This window comes from Nicotiana sylvestris, chromosome 1 (genome assembly GCF_000393655.2).
Source record: "Nicotiana sylvestris chromosome 1, ASM39365v2, whole genome shotgun sequence".
Classification (NCBI taxonomy): domain Eukaryota; kingdom Viridiplantae; phylum Streptophyta; class Magnoliopsida; order Solanales; family Solanaceae; genus Nicotiana; species Nicotiana sylvestris.
Window position 1 is genome coordinate 2141036 of NC_091057.1, and position 11016 is coordinate 2152051.

Below are 11016 nucleotides of genomic sequence, written 5' to 3' on the forward strand. Positions count from 1 at the left end.
CATCAAAGATGACCTAAGGAACCACAATCACCTCCTCGCTATGACCGTTCCTTGTTTTTGGCATTATAGGGACATAAAATTAGAATTACGCTTGATTGCCATATATTCGTGTGTTGTAGACCACAACTTCTCCATGGGCCTGGGCCCCAGACCATCTAAAATTTTGACGGGACATCAAAATAGACCTAAGGAATAATTGTCATCGCTTCGCCAAGATCGTTCCTGATTTTTGGCATTATAGGAAAATAAAATTGAAATTACGCCCAATTTTCAGATTTTCATGTTTTATAGCCCACGCCTTCTCCATGGGCCTGGGCCCTCGGACCCAGACTGTCTAAAATTTTGTCGGGCCATCAAATATGACCTAAGAACCTATAGTCACTACCTTTCCATGACCGTTCCTCTTTTTTTTTGGCGTTTGAGGGCCATAAAAATGGAATTCCGCCCGATTCCCAAATTTTCATGTGCTTATGGCCCACATCTGGTGCATACGATGGGGCCCCCAGACTCAGACCACCTAAAATTTTGCCAAGCCATAAAAACTGACCTAAGGAACCATAGTCACCGCCTCTCCATGATGGTTCCTCATTTTTTGGAAATTTAGGGCTATAAAATTGGAATTTGCCTGATTCCCAGATTTCATGTGTTATATCCTATGACTTCTGCATAGGCTCTGGTCCCACAGACCCAAACCGCCTAAAATTTTTTTGGGCCATCAATAATGACCTAAGGAACCATAGTCACCACCTCGCCATGACCGTTCCTCATTTTTTTGGCGTTTTAGGGCCATAAAATTGGAATTTCGCCCGATTCCCAGATTTCATGTGCTATAGCCCACACTTTCTGCATGGGCCCGACCCCCTGACTCAGACCGCCTAAAATTTTGTCGGGCGATCAAAAGCGACATAAACAACCATAGTTACCACCTCACAATAATTGTTCCTCGTTTTTTGGTGTTTTACGGCCATATAACTAGAATTCTGCCCTTTCCTAGATTTGCGTGTGCTATAGCCCACACCTTCTACATGGACCAAGGCCCTCGGACCTAGACCGTCTAAAATATTATCGGGCCATCAAAAATACCTAAACCATTGCCACCATCTTTCCATGACCGCTCCTTATTTTTTGACGTTGTTGGGCCTTGAAACTAGAATTCCGCCTGGTTCCCAAATTTTCGTGTGCTACAGCTTTCGTCTTCTGAACCCGGGCCATAAAAAATGACCTAAGGAAGAATATTCACCGCCTCGCCATGACTGTTCCTTTTTTTTTTGAAATTTTAGGGCCATAAAGCTGGAATTCCACCTGATTCTCAGATTTTCGTATAGCCCACGCCTTTTGCATGGGCCCGGGCACTGGACTCGAACAGCCAAATTTTTTTTCAGGCCATCAAAAACAACCTAAGGAACCATAGTCATCACCTCGCCACGACCTTTCCTTTTTTTTGGCATTTTAGAGCAATAAAATTGGAATTCAGCCTAATTCCCAAATTTTTGTGTTATAACCCACGCTTTCTACATGGGCCCGGGTACTAGGACGACCTAAAAGTCTGTCGGGCCATCAAAAACTACCTAAAGAACCATATTCATCACCTCTCCATGATTGTTCCTCGTTTTTTGGCATTTACTGTCATAAAACTAGAATTATGCCCAATTCCTATATTTTCGTGTGTTATAGCGCATGCCTTCTTTGTGGGCCTGACCCCCCAGACCTAGCCCGCTTAAAATTTTGTCGGGCCATCAAAAAAGATCTAAGGAACCATAGCCACCACCTCTCCATGGAAGTTCCTCATTTTTTAGCATTTTAGGGCCATAAAACTACAATTCCACCCATTTCCCAAATTTTTGTTTGCTATACACCACGCCTTCGGCATGGCCCCGGGCGGACTCTAACCACCTAAAATTCTATCGGGCCATCAAAAATGACCTAAGGAACCATATTCACTGCCTCACCATGATCGTTCCTCATTTTCTGGCGTGTTAGTGCAATAGAAGTAGAATTCTGTCTGATTCCTAGATTTTGGTGTGCTATAGCCCATGCCTTCTGCATGGGCCCGGACCCTCGGGCCATCTAAAATTTTTCCGGGCCATCAAAATCTACCCAAGGAACCATAGTCACTGCCTCTCCATGACCTTTCCTCGTTTTTGGCATTATAGGGACATAAAACAGGAATTCTACCTCATTCCTAGATATTCATGTCCTATAGCCCACGCCTTCTCCATGGGCCCGGGACCTCGGACATGGACTGCCTTAAATTTTTTTGGACCATCAAAACCGACCTAAGGAACCATCTTCACCATCTCGCTATGACCAATCCTCATTCTTTGACATTTTAGGTCCATAGAACTAGAATTCTATCTGATTCCCAATTTTTTGTGTGCTACAGCCTACGCCTTCTACATGGGCCAGGGACCCCAGACCCGGGCAACCTAAAATTTTACTGGGCTATCAACAACTACCTAAGGAAGCATAGTCACCGCCTTGCCATGACCGTTCCTTAATTTTTGGCATTTTAGGGTCATAGAACTGGAATTCCGCCTCTTTCCAAGATCTTCGTGTGCTATAGCCCATGCCTTCTGCATGGGCCAGGGCCCCCGAACTCGGACTGCCTAAAATATTGTCGGGCCATTAAAAATGACCTAAGGAACCATAGTTATCACCTCACCATTACCGTTCCTCTTTTTAAGCATTTTAGGGCTATAAAACTGGAATTTCGCTTAATTCCCATATTCTCGTGTGCTATATAGCCCACACCTCACCATTATTGTTCCTTTTTTGGAATTTTAGGGCCATAAAACTGGAATTTTGCCCAATTCCTAGATTTTCGTGTGCTATATAGCCCACGCCTTCTTCATGGGTCCGGCACCAGGACCTGGATCGCCTAAAAGTTTGCCAGGGCATCAAAAACTACCTAAGGAACAATAGTCACCGCCTCGCCAAGGTCATTTCTCGGTTTTAGCGTTTTAGGGCCATAAAATAGGAATTCTGCCTGATTCTTAGTTATTCATGTGCTATAGCCCACTCCTTCTCCTTGGGCACGAAATCCCGGACCTGGATTGCCTAAAATTTTGTCTGGCCACAAAAATGACCTAGGGAACCATAGTCATTGTCTCTCCATGACCGGTCCTCATTGTTTGATGTTTTGGGCCATGAAACTAGAATTCCGTCAGATTCCTAAATTTTGTGTGCTATCGGTTCATCAACAACGACCTAAGGAGCATATTCACTGCCTCACCATGACCGTTTCTCATTTTTTTTTGGCATTTTAGGGAAAACAAATTCCGTCTAATTCTCATATTTTCATGTGCTATAGCCCACGCCTTCTTCATGGGCCTAGGGACCTGGATCCAGACTACCTAAAATTTTTTCAGTCCATCAAAAATGACCTAAGGATCAGTAGTCATCGCCTCGCCATGACCGTTCCTCTTTTTTGGCATTTTAGGACCGTAAAACTAGAATTCCGCCTAATTCCCAGATTTTTGTATGTTATAGCCCACACTTTCTATATGGGCCAGGGCAGCCGGACCCGGATGGCCTAAAATTTTGACAGGTTTGCATTTTAGTGCCATAAAACTTCAATCGCACCATTTCCCTAATTCTCGTGTGCCATAAACAATGCCTTCGACATGAGCCCGGGCGGATGCGGACCACATAAAATTCTAATGGGCCATAAAATGACCTAAAGAACTATAGTTATTGCCTTGCCACGACTGTTCCTCGTGTTTTGGCATTTTAAGGCCATAAAACCGGAATTTTGCTTGATTCCACGATTTTCGTATGCTATAGTCCACGCCTTCTGCATGGTTCCGGCCCCCCGGACCGTCCAAAATTTTTCTGCGACATCACAATCGACTTGAGGATCCATAGTCACCCCTCACCATGATAGTTCCTCATTTTTTGCATTATAGGGACATAAAATTGGAATTACGCTCGATTCCTAGATTTTCGTGTGTTATAGTCCACGCTTCCTCTATGGGCTCGGGCCCTCGGACCCGGACCTCCTAAAATTTTGTCGGGCCATAAACAATGACCTATGGAACCATAGTCACTTCCTTGCCATGACCCTTCCAATTTTTGTTGCCGTTCGAGGGCCATAAAAATGGAATTCATCCCGATTTCCAAATTTTTGTGTGCTTATAGCCCACGCCTTCTACATAGGACTGGGGAACCCCAGATTCGGACGCCTACAATTTTTCCGGCCATAAAAAATGACCTAAGGAATCATAGTCACTGCCTCACCATGACCATTTCTCGTTTTTGGTAATTTAGGGCAAAAAATGCTGGAATACCGCCTAATTCCTAGATTTTCATCTGTTAAGCCCATGCCTTCTGTATGCGTCCGGGCCCCTAGATCCGGACCATTTAAAATTTTGACGGGCCTTTAAAAACGACCTAAGAAACCATAGTCACCACCTTTCCATAACCACTCCTCGTTGTTTGGCGTTTTATGGCCATAACTGGAATTCTGCCCGGTTCCTAGATTTTCGTGATGCTATTGCCCATGTCTTCTGCATGGGCTAGCACCTTCGGACCTGGACCACCTACAATTTTGTCGGGCCATCATAAATGACCTAATAAAACATAGTCATCGCTTCGCCATGACCATTCCTCATTTTTTGTGTTTAGGGTTATAAAACTGGAAATCCGCCTAATTCCCAAATTTTTAGGTAATATAGCCCACGCTTTCTGCATGGGCCTTGTACCCGGCACCCAGAAAGCCTAAAATTTTGCCGGACATGAAAAATAACCTAAGGAGCCATAGTCATCGCCTCGCCATGACCGTTGCTCTTTTTTGTCATGAAAAATGACCTAAGGAGCCATAGTCTGCGTGGTTCCCAGATTTTTGTGTGCAATAGCCCACGCCTTCTATATGGGACAGGGCCCTCGGACCTGGACTGCCTAAACTTTTTCGGGTCATCAACGACAACCTAAGGAACCATAGTCACTGATTCGCCATGACCATTGCAAGTGTTTTAGCATTTTAGGGCCATAAAACTGGAATTTCGCCCGACCCTCAAATTTTCGTGTGTTATTTCTCACGCCTTTGCATGGGCCCAGCCCCCCGGACCAGGACCGCCTAAAATTATTTCGGGCCATCAAAATCAACCTAATGAACCGTATTTACCACTTCACCTTGACCATTCCTCATATTTTGGAATTTTATGGCTCTAACACTGTAATTTTGCCCGATTCTCCGATTTTCATGTTTATAGGCCACGCTTTCTCCATGGGCCTGGGCATCCGGACTCGAACTGCCTAATATTTTTTCAGGCTATCAAAAATGACTTAAGGAACCATAGTCACCGTCCCGCCATCACCGTTTCTTATTTTTTGGCGTTTTAGGGCCATAAAACTGGAATTTCGCCCGAGTCCTAGATTTTCATATGCTAAGCCCATGCCTTTTGAATGGGACTAGGCCCCCAAATCTGGACCGCCTAAACTTTTTCTTGGCCATCAATAACAACTTATGGAACCATAGTCACTGCCTCGCCATGACCGTTCCTCAATTTTTCGCATTTTAGGGTCATAAAATTGGAATTACACCTGATTCCCAAATTTTAGTGTGCTATAGCTAAGTCCAGGGGGGTGGGTTTGCTAAGTGGGCCAGTTCTGTTATGACCGGACCATTTGGTCTCGGGACCGGGTTCTAAGTGGGCCGGTTCAACCGGTCCTAAACAGGCCCAACGCTTTTTTTTTTTCCATAAATTTTTTTAACCGTTGCAACATTTAAAATATGGTCGTTGGCCTGCAAAAATAGTCGTTTGGGCTTTGTAAAATAGCCATTTAACCCCCCAACTTGTTTTAACCCCAAAATTTTTATATTATATTTTTTCCCTATTTTAAACTATAAATACCTCCTCATTCTTTTATTTTTCTCATAAAGTCATCAATCTCTCTCTAATTTTCTTCTATAATTGGTTACTTTATTGTTGCAATTTGTGTAAAAAATTGTGAAGTTGGTGTATTGAAGTATTCAAGTCTTCAACGATAATTAATTTTCAATAAGTTGTTCGTCAATTCGGTAAACTTGTTCCAACTCATTTGTTTTAATATTATAGTTTTGTTTGTTTTATTTACTTTGTATAATTATAATTAAGATGGCCTATTCCTTAAAAAAATATTTAGTAAAAATAAGGAAAAATCAAATAGTGGTGAATCTAGTGTCCAATCTATTCCTCCTCTAATTCCCGGGCTCCTCTACCCAAACCCCATACTTGCCCTCCACCTGCTCCTATTCTTGACAGTGATAATACTTTATTACAATTTATTGAGAGTCAATATGTGCATAATGTTGGAGGTGGTAAACACTTAGATGATGAATATATGAATTCTCTTTATAGTAATCCAACTATTGATGAAGAAAATGAGCAGGAAATAGATTTGGATGAAACGCAACCGGATGATGATACACCCACTAGTCCTGTTGCTGAAGTTAACCCAACTAATCCAAATGATGCCCTGTCTGATCCAACCTACTGCTACCCCTACCTTTTCTAGATAACCTTTTACACGTGCCGAAACATCTCTTGTTTGACCATTTTTTATTTAAATAAGAGAAAAAATAAAGCTAAATGTAAAACTTGTGGGAAAGAGTTAACTTTTAACAATGTTACTAGGGGAGGAGGGGGGAGTTTAAGGAGACACATAATGATACATACTCAAAATAAAGTTAAAAATTTTCAAATGAAAGTTGCAGCCGAGGGGACAAGTCTACCTAGTCAGCCTGACCCTACTACTGGGTCAAATCAATTTCAACCGGAAATTAACACTGTTATCAGTGGTATTTTATATTATGACCCAAGAAAAGATAGGGAAGAATTGACAAAAATGGTTACTCGTTATGTGCTTACCCTACAACTTTCCGTCTAACAAAAATGTTTGGATGATGCCATGTTTGAGAAGGTGGCAGATGCTACCACCTCAAAGGAAGCTTGCGGGATTTTACAAAATTCTCTTCAAGGAGTTGACAAGGTGAAAAAGGTAAAACTTCAAACTCTAAGGGCTGATTTTGAAGCTTTAAAAATGAAAGAATCCGAATGCATCTCGGATTATTTTTCAAAAGTGAAGGCTGTTGTAAATCAACTAAGAAGATACGGGGAGGATATAGAAGATGTCCGTGTGGTAGAAAAGATCCTTCGCACTTTATCACCTAAATTTGATTTTGTGGTGTGTGCTATTGAGGAGTCTAAATATTTAGACTCTATGATGGTGGAGCAATTGGAAGGTTCTTTACAAGCACACGAAGAAAAGATCAAAAGGAGACAAGAAGTGCCATTGGAGCAACTTCTTAAAACTCAGGCATCCTTCAAGGATTATGGAGGTGAAACAAGCTATCGAGGAAACGGACGAGGACGAGGCCGAGGTCGAGGAGGTCATGGAAGAGGAAAAAGTAATGGTAGCAAATTCAACAATGAAGTTAAAATCCACCAAACATTCAGAGGTCGTGGTCGTGGACAAAGAGGAGGAAGAGGACGTGGATACTACCAAGAAAATAATGGACAAAGGTATGACAAATCAAAAATTGAATGTTATAATTGTCATAAATTTGGCCATTACTCTTGGGAATGTCGTAGCAATGTTGAAGAAAAGGCTAACCTTGTTGACGACAAGAAAGAAGAAAATGAGTCAACGTTGTTGATGGCACTCAAGGAAGAAGACAGAGATAGTTGCAGCTCGTGGTATTTGGACAATGGAGCAAGCAATCATATGTGTGGATGCAAAGAGAAGTTTGTGGAGATCAATAAAACAGTGAGAGGTAATGTGTCCTTTGGAGATACCTCAAAGGTTCAAATCGAAGGGATAGGTACGATTCTGATCTCCTGTAAAGATGGTAGTCACAAGTTAATTCAAGATGTTTATTATGTGCCAAAATTAAAAAGTAATATTTTAAGTTTGGGTCAACTTCTTGAAAAGGAATATGACATCCACATGAAAAATATGCATCTTTGGCTTAGAGATTCAAGTGGAATTCTAATTGCTAAAGTGCATATGACAAAGAATAGATTGTTTTTTCTGAATCTTAAAACAATTGATGCAAAGTGTTTGAAGGCTAATGTGCAAGATGAATCATGGTGTTGGCACATGCAATTTGGGCACTTAAATTTTGAAGCGCTCAAATCAATGGGAGAAAAGAACATGGTGCATGGGATACCATCAATCAACCATCCAAATCAATTGTGTGAAGCTTGTCTTCTTGGGAAACATGCAAGGAGGAGTTTTCCAAAGGAGGCCATGTCAAGATCAACCAAGCCGCTCCAGCTTGTCCACACTGAGGTGTGTGTACCAATCAATCCACCTTCTTTTGTTAAAAGAAAATACTTTCTGCTTTTCATTGATGACTTCAATTGAAAGACTTGGGTTTATTTTTTGAACCAAAAATCTGAAGCTTTTGCTATTTTTAAAAATTTCAAAGTACTTGTGGAGAAAGAAGGTGGCTATGAAATCAAAGCTCTAAGGTCCGATAGAGGAGGCGAATTCACCTCAAACGAATTTAATGACTTCTGTCAACTTCATGGAATTCGTCGCCCTCTAACGGTACCTTATTCACCTCAACAAAATGGTGTTGCAGAGAGAAAGAATCGAATGATTCTTAATATGTCTAGATGTATGTTGAAAGCTAAAAGTATGCCTAAGGAATTTTGGGCCGAAGCTGTTTCTTGTGCAGTTTATTTGAATAACAGGTCTCCAACAAGAAATGTTAGAGATCAAACCCCTCAAGAAGCATGGAGTGGAAGAAAGCCAAGTGTCAAGCACTTAAGAATCTTTGGGAGCATAGCCTATGCTCATGTCCCACATCAAGGGAGAGCAAAGCTTGACGATCGAAGTGTCAAGCATGTGTTTGTTGGCTATGATACAAGTTCAAAAGGCTACAAGCTATACAACCCAAGCAGCGGCAAGGTAGTGGTAAGTCGTGATGTTGAATTTGATAAAGAACTGGCATGGAATTGGGAAGCTGAGGAAGAAACTTCATATGATTTTCTTCCATACTTTGGTGATGAAGAAGAACCGGAGACCGTGGAACCTGTGCAGGACACAACTCCACCTTCTTCTCCAACAAATGTTGCATCTCCCTCTTCTCAAGAAAGTTCAAATGAACAGCCGCAAAAGACAAGGAGCATTCAAGAGATCTATGATGACACTGAAGAAGTTACTAATTTTGATTTTTTATATTGTCTCTTTGCTGACAGTGAACCAATGAACTTTGATGAAGCTGTTACAGACAAAAGGTGGAGACAAGCCATGGAGGAGGAGATCAAGTCAAGAGAAGAACAACACTTGGGAGTTAACAACTCTTCCCAAGGGTCATCGAGCAATTGGAGTGAAATGAGTATACAAAATAAAGAAGAATGCTGATGGAGATGTGGAGAAATACAAGGCACGACTTGTGGCTAAAGGCTACAAGAAAAGGCAAGGCATTGACTATGAAGAAGTCTATGCACCTGTTGCCCGCATGAAGATAATTCGTTTGCTGATCTCTTTGGCGGCACAAATGAAGTGGAAGATACATCAACTAGATGTCAAGTCAGCCTTTTTGAATGGCTATCTTGAAGAAGAAGTCTATGTTGAACAACCATTAGGCTTCATGGTCAAAAACTATGAAGATAAAGTGTTGCGGTTGAAGAAAGCTTTATATGGATTAAAGCAAGCCCTGCGAGCATGGAATAGCTGCAGCGACAAATATTTTCAAAATAATGGGTTTACTCGTTGTCTCCATGAATATGCTCTTTACCTTAAAGTTCATACTAATGGAGATATCTTACTTGTTTGTCTTTATGTTGATGATCTTATTTTCACGGGTAATAACCCAAGTTTGTTTGAAGCTTTCAAGAAAGATATGTCTTGTGAGTTCGAGATGACAGACGTAGGGCCCATGTCATATTACCTGGGCCTAGAAGTGAAGCAGATGGAGGATGAAATTTTTATCTCTCAAGAAAGCTATACAAAGGAGATATTGAAGAAGTTCAACATGCTCGATTGCAACCCCGTGAACACACCGATGGAAAGTGGGACAAAATTGTCCAAGTTTGATGAAGGAGAAAAAGTGGATCCCACATTCTTCAAAAGTCTTGTGGGAAGTTTGAGGTACTTGACTTGTACCAGGCCAGATATACTCTTTGCAGTTGGAGTAGTTAGCCGGTTCATGGAGGCTCCTACCTCTATTCACTTGAAGGTCACTAGAAGAATTCTTCGTTACCTAAAAGGTACGATTAACTTTGGGCTATTTTATTCTTCTTCTAGTGATTTCAGTCTTATGGGATTTTGTGATAGTGATTATGCGGGAGATATTGATGATAGAAAAAGTACAGCTGGTTTTGTATTTTTCTTGGGTGATTCTGTTATTTCTTGGAGTTCAAAGAAACAGTCCATTGTTACTCTCTCGACTTGTGAAGCCGAATATATAGCAGCAACATCATGTACCTGTCATGCTATTTGGCTAAGAAGATTATTGAAGGAGCTCAATTTGCCACAAATGGAAGCTATAGAGATTTGTATTGATAACAAATCAGCACAGGCACTTGCGAAGAATCCAGTGTATCATGATCGAAGCAAGCATATAGATACAAGGTATCATTTCATCAGAGAGTGCATTGCGAAGAAGGAAGTCGAGCTCAAATATGTGAAGTCTCATGATCAAGTTGCAGATATCTTCATAAAGGCTCTCAAGTTTGAATCTTTTCAAAGATTGAGATCAAGACTTGGAATGAAGAAGAAAAATCAAAATTAAGGGAGAGATTTGTGGATTCCATACCTACTACATTGAATAAAAGAAAAAGAAAGAGGAGTGATTGACTCACCTACTACATTGAATAAAAGGAAGAGGAGTGATGGACGAAAGAAAAAAACTTCAGATTTTTTAAGATTGGGCTGCTGGAATTTGCACATTGATTAACCAATCAAATTGGTTTGATTAGTGAAAATGTGCCTATAAATAGCAGGCTTCATTTCTCCTTTAACATACACCAAAATAAGAGAGAAACAATAGAAGTTAGAGAGAGTAATTCACAGATTGTTGTCTGT

The 11016-nt window shown here is 41.2% G+C and overlaps 1 protein-coding gene across 1 annotated transcript; it reads left to right on the top strand.

The window, feature by feature from the left end:
* Positions 1-9448: 9448 nt before the first annotated feature.
* LOC138886476 (uncharacterized mitochondrial protein AtMg00810-like) lies at positions 9449-10723 on the top strand. The gene has a single exon (XM_070167626.1). The coding sequence runs from the start codon at positions 9449-9451 to the stop codon at positions 10721-10723; it is 1275 nt and encodes a 424-aa protein (XP_070023727.1).
* Positions 10724-11016: the final 293 nt, after the last annotated feature.

Coding starts and splice junctions, on each gene's coding strand:
- LOC138886476 (XM_070167626.1), top strand. CDS start 9,449: ATGAAGATAATTCGTTTGCTGATCTCTTTGGCGGCACAAATGAAGTGG.